We start from the raw sequence: 20,416 nt of genomic DNA, 5'->3' as shown, positions 1-20,416 counted from the left end.
CGGATCAGCAAGAGTTCCCTGGTGTCAGACCAATCCAGAGGATAAATATATCGGAAAACCTTTTTTTCACATCCACAGCATGTTCATTGTTTGCGCAATTCCCAACCTTATGTATAGTGGTTTTCCCCATAGATTCAATGGGATTGTAAAACAGAAAATCCATGCCAAAAGCCACACAAAATTTATCATGTATACAAAGTTAATACAAGGCACATAAAAGCCACACAATTTTTTTCATGTAGACAAAGTTAATACAAGGTACTTATTGATGTATTGTGATTAGGGATGAGGAATGCTCACTTCAGATCATAGTTCCGAAGTCGCTATGCTCCAAGATCCCTCTCTGTACAGCATTAAAATGTATGGGCTCCAGTAAAGTAAAATGAGTTACCACCAAAGCCTCACGTGACAAAAACTTCGGCATTTGATTATAAAACTGGAAAACCATTGTAAAACAGGTATCCGAATTCGGCTTCGGTACCGACTGGTACCTTGGTACCGAAGCAGACTTGAGAACCAAGTTTTAAAATGGTTTTCAAGCTGAAAGATCAAATCTCAAAGTTATTCACCAAAGTCCCCCGAGACTTCGGTGATAACGAATTTACCTCACTGGAGCCCATACATTTTAATGCTGTATGTAGACTAATCTCCGTTCAGTATTAAAATGAAGTTTTGTGCGAAGCAACTTTAGATCTAAGATCTGAAGCGAGCTTCGCTCATCTCTAATTGTGATTGTCCATATTGCCTCCTTTGCTGGCTGACAAGATTTACATTAATTTAATTTAATTTAATTTGCTTTACTTATCTGACAAATCCTGCATTGCAGCTCCAGTTCTCCCAGTTTACTTGGCTGCAGCGGTGACAACACTTGACCATTGCATATGACGGTATATTGCTGAGACCAGTGATTGGCTGCAGCAATAATGTCCCTGCTGCTGCCAGGAAAACTGAGCCTGGCCAGGAGAACCAGAGCTGTGGTGCGGGGATCTGTCAAATAAGTATGGCTACTTTAACATCTGTGCTTTCCTTTTGGCAGAGGATCTCAAAACCGGAGGAAAACTCTTCATTCTGAACGGAGCGGTTTGCGCCAGAATGCATTCCATTTCGTTGCGTTCCCATGCCCTGCAAACTGCGTTTTTGTGTCCATCATGGGATACTGATCCGGCATGAAACCTAATGCAAGTCAATAGTGCTGGATCGGTTTTCTCAGACACGAAACAAAACGATCCGTTGCCCATGGTCTTACAATGGTTTTAGTGCTTGGTCATTTTAGGGATAATACAACCGGATCCATTCAAAACTAATGCAGCCGGTTGTATTAACATAATAACAGAAGAATTTTTGCTGATCCCTGCTGGATCCAGCCAAACCGCTGATGTGAAAGTAGCCTAATGCTCAGTTCTTGTTTACAGAAGGATGCCAAGCGTTTCTTCCTAAAACTGGACAACCCCTTTAATTATGAATACGTTTAGATAAATTAAAAATAGGTAACAAAAGGGAGAAAAAACTATGTCAGCATTCAGGAGAAGGGATGGACAGGGGAGGTATGTTTTCTGGATAGAACATAGTTATGTTAATGTAAAAAATATACCTGTAAAGTGAAGTGGTCAATAAAGATGTAGGACAGTAATTACTGGTGCGGTGCTCCCGTCCACTTTGCGCTCACATCTCATCTATCTGTTATCTCCTCAGTTGGCAGCTTGAATCCTATGACATACTCCCAGCACTGTATGTCCACTATGGTGGCTCCAGCCTGGAGGGGTCAGAGCGTAAAAGACGATAACGGGTTGAATGGAGGATGCCTGGACAGCAGCTTCCCGCAGATGAATGGGGGGATGAAGAGCGAGGAGCGAGGTCTGAGCCATCTACTGAAGCAGGAAGACACAGAGATTCAGGATGCCTACCTGCAGCTCTTCAACAAGCTGGACGTGGCCGTGAAGGAGATGAAGCAATATGTTACTCAGATTAACAAGTAAGGCTACTACCTGGCTCATGTGTCTGAGACCTCCATAGAGATTACAGCAAAACTCTTTGCTCAGCCCCCCACTAATGGCTGTGTGCACGCTCCGATCTATAGATCGACCACAAGCAGAGCAGCAGGACAAGTGGCATCATCTCAGCCACATGGGAAGCACAGACATAGACTGGACAGTAGAGGTTGCCAAGAATGGGTCAAGTCAAGCTGAAGTCAAATCCATCATTTAGTAAATTAAGCTTCATCCGTTTTCAAGACATCTGCTTGCTGTTCAGTCTAGAGCGTTCTATGAGCTAAACAGCCTAGACTCCAGACCTATACCGATTCATTGTAGCAATTGTGGGGATTCGCTCTGGTAGTTAGGATTAGCGGGTACAGCACAGAGTACAAGTTCTTGGTTGAAAACATCAGTGTTTATTCACACGTGAAAGCAAAACAAAATCGCAAGTTGCTTGGTGATCGTTCACACACATAAAAAGTTCATATAGAAAACAGTCACCTTTTCTCCTGGGTGTTACTTCACACCCTGTTGGAAGTTCTGCCTTGTCAAGTCCACAGGCAGGCGTTATGCGGCCTGTTCGCCCTCACAGGGGTCTGAGCCCTCCAGCCCGGCTCAATCCGCGGATCCCAACACAGCCCTCAGATCACAGCACACAGACCTCCTGAGCTCCACTGTCAGACGCAGGTAATCCTCTCCACCTGGCAGTGCTGGCTGGTTCTTTATATAAACACAATGTAATATAGATGCTCACCCGTCTACTGTCAAAAAAGGTGCTCAAAGTCTAACTGACTCACCCAGTCAAAAAAGAGCGAAATTGAGATATTCTTGGATAGACTGGCACACTATATCTGGTAGCAAATAGAGAACAGACAAATGGTGTTAGATGATTGGTAATTTATTATCTTGATATAGAGAAATAAATACAAACCGGATTCCAAAAAAGTTGGGACACTAAACAAATTGTGAATAAAAACTGAATGCAATGATGTGGAGATGGCAAATGTCAATATTTTATTTGTAATAGAACGTAGATGACAGATCAAACGTTTAATCCGAGTAAATGTATCATTTTAAAGGAAAAATATGTTGATTCCAATTTTCACTGTGTCAACAAATCCCCAAAAAGTTGGGACAAGTAGCAATAAGAGGCTGGAAAAAGTAAATTTGAGCATAACGAAGAGCTGGAAGACCAATTAACACTAATTAGGTCAATTGGCAACATGATTGGGTATAAAAAGAGCTTCTCAGAGTGGCAGTGTCTCTCAGAAGCCAAGATGGGTAGAGGATCACCAATTCCCACAATGTTGTGCAGAACGATAGTGGAGCAATATCAGAAAGGTGTTACCCAGCGAAAAATTGCAAAGACTTTGCATCTATCATCATCAACTGTGCATAACATCATCCGAAGATTCAGAGAATCTGAAACAATCTCTGTGCGTAAGGGTCAAGGCCGTAAAACCATACTGGATGCCTGTGATCTCCGGGCCCTTAAACGACACTGCACCACAAACAGGAATGCTACTGTAAAGGAAATCACAGAATGGGTTCAGGAATACTTCCAGAAACCATTGTCAGTGAACACAATCCACCGTGCCATCCGCCGTTGCCAGCTGAAACTCTACAGTGCAAAGAAGAAGCCATTTCTAAGCAAGATCCACAAGCTCAGGCGTTTTCACTGGGCCAGGGATCATTTAAAATGGAGTGTGGCAAAATGGAAGACTGTTCTGTGGTCAGACGAGTCACGATTCGAAGTTCTTTTTGGAAATCTGGGACGCCATGTCATCCGGACCAAAGAGGACAAGGACAACCCAAGTTGTTATCAACACTCAGTTCAGAAGCCTGCATCTCTGATGGTATGGGGTTGCATGAGTGCGTGTGGCATGGGCAGCTTGCATGTCTGGAAAGGCACCATCAATGCAGAAAAATATATTCAGGTTCTAGAACAACATATGCTCCCATCCAGACGTCATCTCTTTCAGGGAAGACCCTGCATTTTTCAACAAGATAATGCCAGACCACATTCTGCATCAATCACAACATCATGGCTGCGTAGGAGAAGGATCCGGGTACTGAAATGGCCAGTCTGCAGTCCAGATCTTTCACCTATAGAGAACATTTGGTGCATCATAAAGAGGAAGGTGCAACAAAGAAGGCCCAAGACGATTGAACAGTTAGAGGCCTGTATTAGACAAGAATGGGAGAGCATTCCTATTTCTAAACTTGAGAAACTGGTCTCCTCGGTCCCCAGACGTCTGTTGAGTGTTGTAGGAAGAAGGGGAGATGCCACACAGTGGTGAAAATGGCCTTGTCCCAACTTTTTGGGGATTTGTTGACACCATGAAATTCTGATTCAACATATTTTTTCCTTAAAATGGTACATTTTCTCAGTTTAAACTTTTGTTCCGTGATTTATGTTCTATTCTCAATAAAATATTAGAAGTTGGCACCTCCACATCATTGCATTCAGTTTTTATTCTCGATTTGTATAGTGTCCCAACTTTTTTGGAATCCGGTTTGTATATGGAAATCTATATTAAAATTCTTTGTATAATCAGTCCTACATACAGAAAGTTTATACGCATATGGCTCAATTTATTAAGGTAAAAACTAATAGTAAAATAGCGAAGGAATAGTAAAAATAGAGGAAAAGATTAAAAATATAGATGTAAAAAATATATACAGTGGATATAAAAAGTCTACACACCCCTGTTAAAATGTCAGGTTTCTGTGATGTAAAAAAAATGAGACAAAGATTAATCATTTCAGAACTTTTTCCACCTTTAATGTGACCTAGAAACTGCACAACTCAATTGAAAAACAAACTGAAATCTTTTAGGTAGAGGGAAGAAAAAATATAAAAATAAAATAATATGGTTGCATAAGTGTGCACACCCTTAAACTAATACTTTGTTGAAGCACCTTTTCATTTTATTACAGCACTCTGTCTTTTTGGGTATGAGTCTATCAGCATGGCACATTTTGACTTGGCAAGATTTGCCCACTCTTCTTTGCAAAAGAATTCCAAATCTGTCAGATTGTGAGGGCATCTCCTGTGCATAGCCCTCTTCAGATGACCCCACAGATTTTCAATCGGATTCAGGTTTGGGCTCTGGCTGGGTCATTCCAAAACTTGAATCTTCTTCTGGTGAAGCCATTCCTTTGTTGATTTGGATGTATGCTTTGGGTCGTTGTCATGCTGAAAGATGAAGTTCCTCTTCATGTTCAGCTTTCTAGCAGAAGCCTGAAGGTTTTGTGCCAATATTTACTGGTATTTAGAACTAGCAATTAAGTTTATGATGAACAGAGACACTTGCGCTGCCGTTAGGTATATCTCTGAGGTTGATGTTATCACCTTGTTTGCCGCTGCCTAGTATTGGGGTGAGTGTCCAACCTGCTCTCACCGATAATGGATGGCTGATAGCTATATATATATATGTATATAATACCGGCGCTGGCATACAGAGAGGGTATGGGAGGGTGAGGATTATTACATGTATATGCACAGGACACTAATTACGAGATCTCTACCTGTTATCTGATGAATAGTCATTCCGTGATGTGGTGTGATCCCGTTGTTCCAGGAAGCGCTGTATATATCTGATGAGACGCTTCTTGCTCTAACTCTCACCTAGCGCGCTGCCCCGGCCGGTAGCTAGCGCACACGTGGAGGAGCCTGCAGGGATGAGTTCAGGAGCGTCTTCGTGTGACGTCACAACTTTGCTCTGGGTGCCTCCAAGGGACAAATTTCCATCCAACGCGTTTCAGAACCTACGGGTTCCTTCGTCAGGGATGTATTTGGAACGCGCTGATATTTGGAACTGTTCATAATTCCCTCTAGCTTAACTAAGGCCCCAGTTCCAGCCCCAAAGCATGATGCTGCCACCACCATGCTTAAATGTGGGTATGGTGTTCTTTTGGTGATGTGTAGTGGTGTTTTTGGCGCCAAACATATCTTTCTCGTACTTTTTTCCATTGGGGGACACAGACCATGGGTATAGCTTAGAGATATTAGTAGGAGGGACACTATGCAAATGAAAGAGCTCCTCCTCCTCGGGCTATACCCCCCGACTCCACCAGGAGGAACTCAGTCTTTGCTTAGTGTCTGGTGAAGGAGGTTGACACTTTCATTCGTCTCCCTTTTGTTATTTTTCTTCCAGCTGGGGATGCAGGTCGGCATTGCGCCTTCCTGGTCCCCCATGGAGTGCCCGCCGCCGTTTGTTGGACGTTGCCAGGCTGCCTCAATTATCCCCCCAAGAAGGCAAGTGGATCCGGGCTCGACCTGTCAGCTCCGGCATCCCACCAGCTCCTGGGTCACCTGCTGCCACCCTCCTCCAGAGCACTGCACTCCTGAGCAAGGAGTCAGATGTCTGAAGAGGTGCATCCCTGCTGGTCCTGGAGTCGAGGGAGAAGATCTGCAGGAGCAGATAAGTATGAAGCTGCAAGGCAGCCATGTCCTCTGTGTCTCCCCCCTCCCTCCCTACCTCTCTGCTCTGAGACCTATGGGCCTCCTGGGTGAATGGGGATCTAGGTGGCATTGTTGTTCTGTCTGGGGCGCAAGGGTCATGGAGGCACTTAACTGGGCAGGCGTCTCTGGATGTCCCTGCTCCTTCTCTGCCGGCATATCATGTCTCTGAGCACTTCCCCCTCCGGTCTCCGCTTCTCTGGGCTTGCCATCCCCCTTGCTGGGGCGCCTTACTTTAGTTTTTTCCACGCTGAGCGGCGCCGGGGGCCATTTTATTTTCTTTCTTTACACAGTGAGCTCTTTTCCCGCTCCTATGATGCTATCGGGGTGCGGAGCCTAATCGCGGCCAGGGCGGAGCCTAATCGCGACCGGGGGCGGAGCCTAATCGGAACTCCGGCTCCTTCCTGCTGCTGCTGAGAAGCTTCTCACACTGAACGGCTGCTCCCCCGCTCCTCTCTGGATTGATGCTCTTGCCTGAGCGGTAGGATTTTTTCTCTCTCTACTGATTCCAGTCACTTTTGTGAAGAGACCATCATGCCTAAGACTAAGTCCGGTAAGACCTCTTCTCAGACCCCAATGGGGTCCTGTTGGAGTGTCTGCTCCCACTTTCGGTCATTGGTGCCTGTGCCTCCTGCCCTGCCTCTGGACAGAATCACCTTTCTCCCCCTTCTCTTGCCCAGTCCAGCCCCCCCGTCACTGCGGAGCCTGCGGCCCCCGCTTTGGGCATCTGCCATGTCCAGCGCGGCCGCTGATTTGGCCCTGTTCGCCAAGGCAGCCATGTCTTTCATAGAACGTATGTCCGTTTCCAATCCTGCGGCGCCAACCACTCCGTCCCCTCACAGTGGTTCCTGCAGAGGACGCCTGACTACTAAGAGGCAGCGTGAGCGACAGCATCCCTGCTTCTCCCCCTCTGCTAGAAGCTTGCTCAGACTCCTCTCGCCCCCCCCCTTAGGGAGCGCAGGTCTGAAGGGGAATTGTCCGGCTCGGACGAGGTCACGGAGCGGGACCTTCCGCCAAAGCTCTCCACCATGGTGGCTGATCTAGTAGCGGCTGTCCGTGACACCTTTAATCTCCAAGGGGATTCTCCTCCTTCCACTAGGAGGGAGTTCGCCCTTTTTCCTCCCAAAAAAACCAGAGGCTGCTGTCTTTCCGGTCCATGAGGAATTTTCCGCTGTCATAGCCAGGGCATGGACCCGTCCTAATCAGAAGTTTTCCGCCACAAAACGCATGGATACTCTCTATCCTTTCCCGGCGGACAGCGTGGAGAAGTGGTCTTCTCCCCCTAGGATGGACCCCCCGGTAGCCAGGTTGGCCAAAAACACGGCCCTCCCTGTCCTGGACGGCTCCTCTCTGCAGGACGCTGTGGACAGACGCCTAGATTCTCTGGCAAAATCCATATTCTCACTGGCGGGCACGTCCCTGCGACCTGCCTTTGCCTCGGCATGGGTGGCCAGAGCTCTCTCAATGTGGCTGCAGCGCCATCACCAGGACCTGGCGGACCAAGGTGCGTCGGCGGACACGCTGGATTTGATTCTCCAGATGTCTCAGGCCTCCAAATTCCTCTGTGAGGCTTCCATGGACATTGGTCCCTTTTTTGCCCGCGTTTCGGCCCTCTCAGTCATTCAACGCAGGGAGGTCTGGTTGAAGGTATGGGATGCTGACGCTTCCTCCAAGCGTTCCCTTGCGTACCTCCCCTTTGAGGGTTCCAGACTTTTTGGGGCTCAACGGGATAAGTTCATCTCTGCCGCTACTAGGGGCAAAAGCACTCACCTTCCCCAGGCTAGGGCTAAGCACCCTTTCGGGCGAGGACTTCCGGTTCTCGGTACCAGTCCTTTCGCCGCTTCTCCCTGCCGCTCCCAAGCAATCTTCTGCATGAAGTGGCGCCCCCACCCCTCGTGGTGGGGGGCCGCCTGCTTTCTTATCAGCAGGTTTGGACTCATGTTCAGGACGCATGGGCTCTAGAGATTGTAACGTCTGGTTACAAGATAGAGTTCGCGACCAGACCACCGGAACGTTTTTTTCTCCCTCCGCTCCGTTATGGTTTCTTTTCTTCCAGGGGAGTTCCTCGAGTCCGTGGACATCCATGACGCTTATCTGCATGTTCCGATCGCAGAATCTCACCAACGATTCCTGCGCTTCGCCATTGGGGCTCGTCACTATCAGTTTGTCGCCCTTCCTTTCGGGTTGGCAACCGCCCCTCGGGTCATTACCAAGATCCTGGCACCGATCATGGCGCTTCTTCGTACCAGGGGCATTCCTTTGCTGCCCTATCTGGACGATATTCTGATAAAAGCCCCCTCGCTTCCGCAGGCCGAGGACAGCGTCTGGATCACTGTTCAGACTCTGGAACAGTTCGGCTGGATAATCAATTTTCCAAAGTCCTCTCTGCTCCCATCCCAGAAGCTCCCCTTCCTGGGAATGGTTTTTGGACACCTTGTCCGCCAGAGTGTTTCTGCCACCCTCCAAGTCCTCCCAGATCCAGGGGGCAGTGTCGAATCTACTGCGATCCCAGTTCCTCTCCATACGGGAATGCATGCGGGTCCTGGGTCTTATGGTGGCCTCTTTCGAAGCCGTTCCATATGCCCAGTTTCACACTCGCTTGTTACAACAGGAGATCCTTTCCCTCTGGGACAAAAACCTCTCGGGGTCTAGACGATCGCATCCGCTTGTCTCAGCGGGTTCGGGCAGCTCTCCGTTGGTGGCTATCCCCATTGAACCTGAGGTCGGGGAGATCCTTTCTCCTTTTCTCCTGGACGGGCGTCACCACCGATGCCGGCCTCCTGGGTTGGGGCGGCGTTCTCCAGTCTCGCACGGTTCAAGGGATTTGTTCGGCGGCAGAGTCTCGCCTTCCAATCAACATTCTGGAACTGAGGGTGATCTCTCTCTTTCTCTTTCTTTCTCTTTCTCTCTCTTTCTTTCTCTTTCTCTTTCTCTCTCTTTCTCTTTCTCTCTCTTTCTCTTTCTCTCTCTTTCTCTTTCTCTCTCTTTCTCTCTCTTTCTCTTTCTCTCTCTTTCTCTTTCTCTCTCTTTCTCTTTCTCTCTCTTTCTCTTTCTCTTTCTCTTTCTCTTTCTCTTTCTCTCTCTTTCTCTTTCTCTCTCTTTCTCTTTCTCTCTCCTTGGGATCTCAATTTGGTCCTGCGCGCTCTGCAGTCGGCCCCCTTCGAGCCTTTGAGGGAGGTCTCTCTGACTGTTCTCAACTGGAAAGTGGTCTTCCTTGTGGCCATAACTTCTAATACAGCTACATAGCGTAGTGATTAAAGTTCTGGGCTATTATGCAGAAGCTGTGAGTTCAAATCCCATCACAAGCTTTTAAATCAGACTGGTGTCGGAGCTGGCCGTTTTCCTGTCAGGAGCCTTTTCTGGTTTTCCACCAGGATAAGGTTGTGCTCCGTCTGGTCCCCTCCTTTTTGCCCAAGGTGGTCTCTCCCTTCCACCTTAATGAGGATCTTGTCCTGCCTTCCTTTTGCCCTTCTCCGGCTAACCCAAGGAACTGCGTTCCCTGGATGTCGTACGGGCCTTGAAGTTGTATCTCGCGGCTACTGCTTCCGTCCACCGTTCATGACGCTCTGGATCTGCTCGGCTATTTCCGCGGGTTATCGCGCTTGTGGTAGAGTTCCCCCGGCTAGGATTACCGCTCACTCCACTAGGGCGGTGGGGGGCTTCCTGGGCAAGACGCAATCGTGCCTCTGCGTCTCCGCTGTGTAAGGCGGCCACCTGGTCGTCCTTACATACCTTTACAAAGTTTATCAGTTGATGTGGTCTTTGGCCGCTGGGTTTTGCAGGCTGTGGTTCCTGTTTGACCATTGGACATTCCTCCTGGCGGTGCTGAGATTTTTTCCCACCCCATGGACTGCTTTAGGACGTCCCATGGTCTGTGTCCCCCAATGGAAAAAAAGTACGAGAAAAGGAGATTTTTGTGAAACTCGCCTGTAAAATCTTTTTCTCGTCTTTTCCATTGGGGGACACAGCTCCCACCCATTCTGCCTGTTGCAGGAGGGGTCTTCAGTTCAGTTTCTGTTTATGGTTGGACCTTATGGCTTGGTCCGATGGTTTCCATAATTTTTTCTTGCTCCTTCTCCTACTGCTTGTGCAACGCCTGAGTTCCTCCTGGTGGAGTCGGGGGGTATAGCCCGAGGAGGAGGAGCTCTTTCATTTGCATAGTGTCCCTCCTACTAATATCTCTAAGCTATACCCATGGTCTGTGTCCCCCAATGGAAAAGACGAGAAAAAGATTTTACAGGTGAGTTTCACAAAAATCTCCTTTTTGGAATTATGGCCAAAAAGTTCAATCTTGGTATCATCAGACCATAACACCTTTTCCCACATGCTTTTGGGAGACTTCAGATGTGTTTTTGCAAAATGTCCTGGCTTGGATGTTTTTCTTCGTAAGAAAAGGCTTTCGTCTTGCCACTCTACCCCAGACTTATGAAGAATACAGGAGATTGTTGTCACATGTACCACACAGCCAGTACTTGCTAGATATTCCTGTAGCTCCTTTAATGTTGCTGTAGGCCTCTTGGTAGCCTCCCAGACCAGTTTTATTCTCATCTTTTCATCAATTTTGGAGGGACGTCCAGTTCTTGGTAATGTCACTGTTGTGCCATATTTTCTCCACTTGATGATGACTGTCTTCACTGTGTTCCATGGTATATCTAATGCCTTGGAAAAAATTTTGTACACTTCTCCTGACTGATACCTTTTAACAATGAGATCCCTCTGATGCTTTGGAAGCTCTCAGTGGACCATGGCTTTTGCTGTGGGATGCGACTAAGAAAATTTCAGGAAAGACCAACTAAAGCAGCTGAATTTGGGGTTAATCAGAGGCACTTTAAATGATGGCAGGTATATGCTGACTCCTATTTAACAGGATTTTGAATGTGATTGCCTAATTCTGAACACAGCTACATCCCCAGTTATAAGACTGTGTGCACACTTATGCAACCACAATATTTAAGTGTTTTTTTTTTTTGTTTTCTTCCCTCCACCTAAAAGATTTCAGTTTGTTTTTCAATTGAGTTGTACATTTTATAGGTCACATTAAAGGTGGAAAAAGTATCTTTGTCTCATTTTTTTACATCACAGAAACCTCACATTTTAACATGGTGTGTAGACTTTTTATATCCACTGTATAAGGATATTGATGTGGGGATATAAATTCACGCCTCAGAGGAAAATAATTGTGATAAAAGAGAAATAATGACTCAGTGGAAAATCTTATTGATCAGTAGAAAGTCTTTTTGTTCAGAAACTTAAAGAGGACCTTTCATTACGATAAAAAATCTAAACTAGGCATACAGACATGGAGAGCGGCGCCCAGGGATCTCCCTGCACTTACTATTATCCCTGGGCTCCGTTCTCCCGGTATAGGCTCCGGTATCTTCAGATTTTCGGCTCAACTGGGAGGAGCCTGCTCTTGTTCTCCTGGGCGTCTCCTTCTCCCAAAAAAAACTCTCAGGCTATGAGCTGAGCGCTGCGATTGGCCAGCGCTACAGCCTGGGAGAAGGAGACGCCCAGGAGAACAAGAGCAGGCTCCTCCCGGTTGAGCCGAAAATCGGAAGATACCGGAGCCTATACCGGGAGAACGGAGTGGTGCCCAGGGATAATAGTAAGTGCAGGCAGATCCCTGGGCGCCGCTCTCCATGTCAGCATACTTCGTTTAGATTTTTTATTGTAATGAAAGGTCCTCTTTAATGCAGTCAATAATCTGGAGGGTTGGTAATAGTCAATACTCCAAGATCTAGTGGTAGTCAATATTCCAAAAATAAGGAATCAATGTTCCAAAGAGTTAATAATTGATCCAGCTGGGGATTCCAGTTGGTCAACAGAAAGAAAATGGTATAGAAACTGCTGTGGGCCTATGTGGCCAATATTCAAACATCTATATCAGGCAGGTGTTGTATACAGGGTGGGCCATTTATATGGATACACCTTAATAAAATGGGAATGGTTGGTGATATTAACTTCCTGTTTGTGGCACATTAGTATATGTAAGGGGGGAAACTTTTCAAGATGGGTGGTGACCATGGCGGCCATTTTGAAGTCGGCCATTTTGAATCCAACTTTTGTTTTTTTAATAGGAAGAGGGTCATGTGACACATCAAACTTATTGGGAATTTCACAAGAAAAACAATGGTGTGCTTCGTTTTAACGTAACTTTATTCTTTCATGAGTTATTTACAAGTTTCTGACCACTTATAAAATGTGTTCAATGTGCTGCCCATTGTGTTGGATTGTCAATGCAACCCTCTTCTCCCACTCTTCACACACTGATCGCAACACCGCAGTAGAAATGCTAGCACAGGCTTCCAGTATCCATAGTTTCAGGTGCTGCACATCTCGTATCTTCACAGCATAGACAATTGCCTTCAGATGACCCCAAAGATAAAAGTCTAAGGGGTCAGATTGGGAGACCTTGGGGGCCATTCAACTGGCCCACGACGACCAATCCACTTTCCAGGAAACTGTTCATCTAGGAATGCTCGGACCTGACACCCATAATGTGATGGTGCACCACCACATTATGGGTGTCAGGTCCGAGCATTCCTAGATGGTTGACTCGGCGTATCACATGTGGTTGTGGTTGACTCGGCGTATCACACATGCTGCTGAATGAGTTCAGCGTGTCACGTGGTTGCTCTGCACTGATAGTATATGCCGGGGAGGCTGTAGTGGATCTGCGGGCAGTGATTGTATGTGGAAGCGCTACCTGTATTGTCCTTTTACTGTTTGAACATGCGGGTATCTTAGTACACAGACGCGTTTCGGGGGCTAAACTGACCCCTTCCTCAGTGGTAACCCGCAATTGACTGTGGCGCCCTTTTTATCTACTGCCTCCAATAAAGGAATAGTTTAATCTCAATTGAGCAAAGCTGTTTTTAATGATACAATAATAGGTGTATCACTTGTTAATGGATTGTTAAATTGTTCTTATAATCAGCGTAGTCTTCTTGGGTTTAACCCTTAAATGCAATGATTAGATGTACATTAAATGGGAAATCATTTAAAAATAAATAGTATAAAATATAAAAGGGGATTTGTGTGAAAAAAGGGTTTTATGGTAAAAATGTTTGTATTCAAGAAGGGGGCAAACTTGTTTGAAAACTTGCGAAAAAACTTTTATTGTGTAAGAATTATTATGTAAAAAATAAAGATAATATTATGTGAAAAATACCTTTAATGATGTTTTTAAGGAGAGGTCATCTAAAGAAAGGTATAGGGAAAAAATGTAATAATAATATGTATAGAAGTACTTATAACTGTAGACAAATTGTCATGGGAGTTTCTACAGCCTGTAAGGTATCTGTCAATGTATATAGTAACATATATAGTGGCGTCATATTTTTTCACTGCCTGATAATTACTGTGTAGATCTGTGTCTTTACTGATGGGTGAAAAGGGGGCGGGGGCCCCAGACCAATGGGAGATCGGAGTGCTGATAGAACAGCCCGACTCTGATTTCTCATCAGCCCGGGGCACCCAGCCCATGATCTACAGGAATCCAAATAGTTCAAGTTCTGCATTTAGGCCTTCACATTTTTGTGATGTCCCGTGTGGAATCACGCTTTATCTTCAAATTCAATACACTTTTCCCTGAAGGCCTAAATGCCGAACTTGAACTATTTGGATTCCTGTAGATCATGGGCTGGGTGCCCCGGGCCGATGAGAAATCGGAGTCGGGCTGTTCTATCAGCACTCCGATCTCCCCTTGGTCTGGGGCCCCCGCCCCCTTTTCACCCATCAGTAAAGACACAGATCTACACAGTAATTATCAGGCAGTGAAAAATATGACGCTACTATATATAGTTACTATATACATTGACTATATACATTTATAGATACCTTACAGGCTGTTGAAACTTCCATGACAATTTGTCTACAGTTATAAGTACTTATATACATATTATTATTACATTTTTTTCCCTATACCTTTCTTTACATGACCTCTCCTTAAAGGGAACCTGTCACCTCCAAAAAACATCCCAAGCCGGCAGCACTACCTGAGCGTAGCCCGCAGCATGTTTGTAACGATAATTTTCTTCCTGCAGGCAGATGAAGCAAAAGCTGTAAAAGCGTTCTGTAATCCCCTGCCGGAGCGCTTCTCTAGTCAGGCTTGAAGTCACGGAGGTAGCGGCCTCCTTGCTTCAAGTCACGGTAACCACACCCCCTTCCCTGTGACTGACAGCCGGCAGTTTGGCAAAGCCAGCTGAACTGTCGTGCATAAGCGATGTCAATCACAGCGAAGGGACAGGGAAGGGGGCGTAGTTACCGTGACTTGAAGCAAGGAGGCCGCTGCCTTTGTGACTTCAAGCCTGACTAGAGAAGCGCGCCGGCAGGGGATTAAAGAATGCTTTTACAGCTTCTGCGCCTGCAGGAAGAAAATGATTGTTACAAACACGCTGCTGGCTACTCTAAGGTACTGCTGCCAGCTTGGGATGTTTTATGGAGGTGACAGGTTCTCTTTAAAAACATCATTAAATGTATTTTTCACAAAATATTATCTTTTATTTTTTACATAATTAATTCTTACACAATAAAAGTTTTTTCACAAGTTTTCAAACAAGTTTGTCCCCTTCTTGAATACAAACTTTTTTACCATGAAACCCTTTTTTTACACAAATCCCCTTTTATATTTTATACTATTTATTTTTAAATGATTTCCCATTTAATGTACATCTAATCATTGCATTTAAGGGTTAAACCCAAGAAGACTACGCTGATTATAAGAACAATTGAACAATCCATTAACAAGTGATACACCTATTATTGTATCATTAAAAAACAGCTTTGCTCAATTGAGATTAAACTATTCCTTTATTGGAGGGAGTGGATAAAAAGGGCGCCACAGTCAATTGCGGGTTACCACTGAGGAAGGGGTCAGTTTAGACCCCGAAACGCGTCTGGTGTACTACGATACCCACATGTCCAAACAGTAAAAGGACAATACAGTAAGCGCTTCCACATACAATCACTGCCCGCAGATCCACTACAGCCTCCCCGGCATATACTATCAGCGCAGAGCAACCACGTGACACGTTGAACTCATTCAGCAGCGTGTGATACGCCTAGTCAACATAAGACCACGTGGGACGCCAAGCACTGGGAGCGCGCAAAGCCCAACCCCACGTGGACGCCATCCCTGCCGCACACACAGAGAGGAGACTGCTGCTAGAACAGACATTGGCCAGCGATCTTTGAAGACATCAGAGAGGTAACAGCAGACAGTGTGTTATCTTCCTGTGCGACGCCACAGGAACGATATATACAACACCTGCCTGCTATAGATGTCTGAATATTGGCCACATAGGCCCACAGCAGTTTCTATACCATTTTCTTTCTGTTGACCAACTGGAATCCCCAGCTGGATCAATTATTAACTCTTTGGAACATTGATTCCTTATTTTTGGAATATTGACTACCACTAGATCTTGGAGTATTGACTATTACCAACCCTCCAGATTATTGACTGCATTTTCCACTGAGTCATTATTGCTCTTTTATCACAATTATTTTCCTCTGAGGCGTGAATTTATATCCCCACATCAATATCCTTATACATTTTTTACATCTACCGTATTTTTCGCTTTATAAGACGCACTCCCCCCCCCCCCCCCCCCCCAAAAAAAAAGTGGGGGGAAAATGTCTGTGCGTCTTATAAAACGAATACTAGTGAGCGCATTATGGAAGCGCTCACTAGTATGTATTAGGAGCGGGGAGTGAAGCGCTGCAAGCGTAGCTAATCTGTAGCTAATAGCCCATCTGTACCCCCAGACCTCAGAATAGCCCATCAGATCTCAGATCAGACTAAAATAAAAAATCATCTTACCTGGTCTGCACCAAGGCTCCTCTTCAGATGTCGCACTCCCATCTTTCTGGCCTGCGCTGCACTGTCCTGACCCCGTACAGCGTCAGGACGTAGTGCGCGCACTATGACCTGACGCTGCACGCAGTCATGTGACAGTGCAGCGCAGGCCGGGAAGATGGGAGCGCGATAGCTGAAGAGGAGCCGCGGAGCAGGACAGGTAAGATGATTTTTTATTTTAGTCTGATCTGAGATCTGATGGGCTATTCTGAGGTCTGGGGATACAGATGGGCTATTCTGAGGTCTGGGGATACAGATGGGCTATTCTGAGGTCTGGGGGATACTGATGGGCTATTCTGAGGTCTGGGGGTACTGATGGGCTAATCTGAGGTCTGGGGGGTACTGATGGGCTAATCTGAGGTCTGGGGGTACTGATGGGCTAATCTGAGATCTGGGAATGGGCTAATCTGAGGTTTTATAAGGCACTGAGTGGGCTGATATGAGGTCTGATGAAAAATATTTTTTCTTATGTTTCTACTCTAAAATCTGGGGTGCGTCTTATAAAGTGAAAAATACAGTATTTTTTATCTTTTCCTCCATTTTTACTATTCCTTCACTATTTTACTATTAGTTTTTACCTTAATAAATTGAGCATATGCGTATAAACTTTCTGTATGTAGGACTGATTATACAAATAATTTTAATATAGATTTCCATATATTTTATTTCTCTATATCAAGATAATAAATTACCAATCGTCTAACACCATTTGTCTGTTCTCTATTTGCTACCAGATATAGTGTGCCAGTCTATTCAACAATATCTCATTTTATGCCTGGCAAAACCCGGCCTGGAACATGGGGAGTAGTCACCCACCCAACACTTTGACTACTCCCTGTAAGTGCCGTCCCGGATCAGCTATTAGAGCCATACTAAGTATCAAGGTGTCAAACAGCAACTGCAACAAAAACTGGCTCTTACTCCACCGAGGCCAGGAACCTCAGTGACACGTACCTATCATCCACGATGATTCCTTGTACCTTCTTAAACAATGTATCAGCATAAAAGAGAAATGAGTGCTGCTGATGTGTTCATCTGACAGAGAATGGTCTAAACTGATACCATTAATAGAAAGCATCTGTAGGAAGTTTAACGTCTGTACAGTTTTTCTCAATGTTTAGAGTCAATGACAGTCGAGATCTTGGAAATGACTTTGTGAGTATTAAAGGGGTTCTGCACTTTCATTTAACTGATGATCTATCCTCTGGATAGATCATCAGCTTCTGATCGGCGGGGGTCCGACACCCGGGACCCCCGCCGATCAGCTGTTTGAGAAGGCAGCGGCGCTCCAGCAGCGCCGCGGCCTTCTCACTGTTTACCGCCGGCCCACTGACGTCACGACTAGTATCAACTAGCGTGGGCGCGGCTAAGCTCCATTCAAGTGAACAGAGCTTAGCCCCGCCCACGCTAGTTGATACTAGTCGTGACGTCAGTGGGCCGGCGGCCCGGCGGTAAACAGTGAGAAGGCCGCGGCGCTGCTGGAGCGCTGCTGCCTTCTCAAAGAGCTGATCGGCGGGGGTCCCGGGTGTCGGACCCCCGCCGATCAGAAGCTGATGATCTATCCAGAGGATAGATCATCAGTTAAATGAAAGTGCAGAACCACTTTAAAAAAAACACATGGAACCAGATTTACTAATGTGTCTGCACCAAAAATCTTGTCTAAAAGTGGAGCTATTTGGCGCATTCTAGGCTTGCCAGATGGGTTGGAGCTTAGTTGGAAAAGTGGGTGGGCCTAGGATGGGTGATTTGTACCAAAATTTTGGCGCGATTTTTGCATAAAAATCTGTAAGCCAACCAATAGTTGGTATAAAGTTAGACAAAAGTGCCTGATAAATCTGGTGCGGGTCTCGACGGTCGCTCTAAGCTTACACCATCTTTAGGATTATTAAAAAGCAAACTTCACTTACATAGAACTCCGCTGGTTCTTAGGTTATGTGTGTGACATAGTTTTAGAGTATGATAGAGGCTTTCTTCTATGAAATGAAAATCTCTTAGCTGCCCACGTTCTGCATTACCATTGATGTGCTGTGTCTTGACTTTCTGCTCCTCTCCTCCTACAGGCTGCTGTCCACCATCACTGAGCCCCTGCAGCCTGACTCTGTGTGTGAGGCTGTGTCCACCAACATTACTCCCCCCTCCTCCCTGGTGACAGATGATGTTGACTGTGACAGAGGGGAACCTGGAGGCATAAAGAAGGTGTGCTTCAAGGTGTTAGAGGAAGATCAGGAGGACTCTGGGCATGACACGGTCAGCTACAGAGATTCCTACAGGTCAGTGTTGGTTCCATGTTATATCGAAGTGGACCTTATGACCACATCCTCTATACAACTATAATCATTGCATTAAACATGTCTTCTGGAGGAAGGTCTGTGACCTAAAAGGTTAAAGGGGTCACTGCAGTAGCGGGTTCATCCATCACAAAGTTTTGTGTATAAACGGGCTGCCGTCAGTTGATGTAGTGTACTAATATATGTAACCTCCATTGAGGGGCTCCTCAGGGCCTGGTGACAGGTGATTGTGTTGACTGTCATGCCATGTAATATCTTCATGACATCACTTATCAGATCAGGGACCACAGAGGCCAGGGATACAGTTGCTCAGGGTATAGGAATATGGAATACTGGTCACTGCAGTCTTGTCATCTGGAATAAGTAATGTCCTCAACAATGTCACATGGCTATAGCACTCAGCAGCTGAGTCACTTGGGGGAGGGGGGGTCGTCCTTGTTTTTCTTTTGCTACCTCCTCTGACAGACAATGGGGCGATGCTATTGGAGCAGTGACAGGATGTGGCATTTTCACTGCATACCTTGCTGCACGCTGCCAGGAGACCGCACTTGTGCTTTAGTGTTTGCACCCTTTCCTGGGTCGTATCTGGCTGCCCTGTGGGTTAATTTTCTGTTCTCCTTTGTCCCACAGCGAGTGTAACAGCAACCGAGACTCTGTCCTGTCCTACACGAGTGTCCGCAGTAACAGCTCCTACCTGGGCAGTGATGAGATGGGATCAGGTGACCAGTGCTTCCTGTCTACCTCTGTACCCTTCCCTATACCTGCACGTATCTCCCCGTATACACACTCTATCCCTGCATATATACGGCATCACTCCATGTTTTGTATTATATCCTCATATATCAATATATTTCCCCTATATCCGTTTATAATCTTATATATGCTTATATAGCCCTGTATATACCCTTGTGTAGCTTTATATACTCTTGTATATACTTTATAGCCTTGCATATCCCCTATACCCGCATATACTGTATGTCTTGCCATAAACCCCTGTATATCCTTTCAATACCTGCACATATATCTCCCAATATCCCAATGTATCTCGCCTTATATCCCTCTATATTTCTAGCTATTGTAAACCCCTATATACCCCGCATCCCCAGCCCTGTATGTCTAATAGTGCCTGTATTTGTGTTCCCAGGGGACGAGCTACCATGTGATATGCGGATCCCCTCAGATAAACAGGACAAACTGCACGGCTGCCTGGAACATCTGTTCAACCAAGTGAGTGATCACTCCGTGCCTTGCCTTCCTTATCTATTGTGACCCATCACCACAGTAACTGTATATGACAGATACAGAGCACCCCCTGGTGGCTGATATCAGAGTCTACACATGCTTATTATCAAACTGAAGTAAATTGTACAACACAGCTTAGACCAAGCTAGAGATTCATATATTGGGAAGTATAAAGTCTATTCAACACAAACGCCCTTCCACTATTAAAAATTGACTTTTAATTAATCCTGTTAAAATATCCAGAAACTCAACCCGTCATATAGTTACTATAGTAATCAATGTCATCAACAGTTGCATTCACTGTTAGAAAATATACAGCAAAATTGGGGTTACAATGGTTTCCTTTCTACTCACAGTTTGTAGATTTTCTTATAAAGGAAACTTTTACTCACAATCTGTGTATTCAGTTGTTTCAAAGTAGAGGTTCAATGTTGTAAATTATGGGACACCAACAAATCCTTAATGTCCCTATTCTATTTCTCTATCTACTCCTGCCCACAGGCAGAGCACCCGCCCCGAATGGGGCGACCCCACCTCTCTGTGGCTAAACCCTTTACTGGTGTCTGTATATGCCCTGGTCGTTAGAAGC

At 45.7% G+C, this 20,416-nt stretch overlaps 1 protein-coding gene across 2 annotated transcripts in view; it reads left to right on the top strand.

Moving 5' to 3' along the window:
- The window catches only part of PREX1 (phosphatidylinositol-3,4,5-trisphosphate dependent Rac exchange factor 1), a 151,499-nt gene that overhangs the window by 120,606 nt on the left and 10,477 nt on the right, over window positions 1–20,416 (top strand). For both annotated transcript variants that reach the window (XM_040437367.1, XM_040437365.1), the window contains exons 25-28: window positions 1,693–1,972; window positions 18,358–18,567; window positions 19,216–19,304; window positions 19,730–19,812. In XM_040437367.1, the coding sequence (XP_040293301.1) occupies window positions 1,693–1,972; window positions 18,358–18,567; window positions 19,216–19,304; window positions 19,730–19,812 (662 nt within the window). The remainder of the gene's footprint in view (window positions 1–1,692; window positions 1,973–18,357; window positions 18,568–19,215; window positions 19,305–19,729; window positions 19,813–20,416) is intronic.

The sequence above is a fragment of the Bufo bufo genome, chromosome 6 (assembly GCF_905171765.1).
Source record: "Bufo bufo chromosome 6, aBufBuf1.1, whole genome shotgun sequence".
Classification (NCBI taxonomy): Eukaryota; Metazoa; Chordata; class Amphibia; order Anura; family Bufonidae; genus Bufo; species Bufo bufo.
This window is presented reverse-complemented; position numbering and strand designations above follow the sequence as displayed.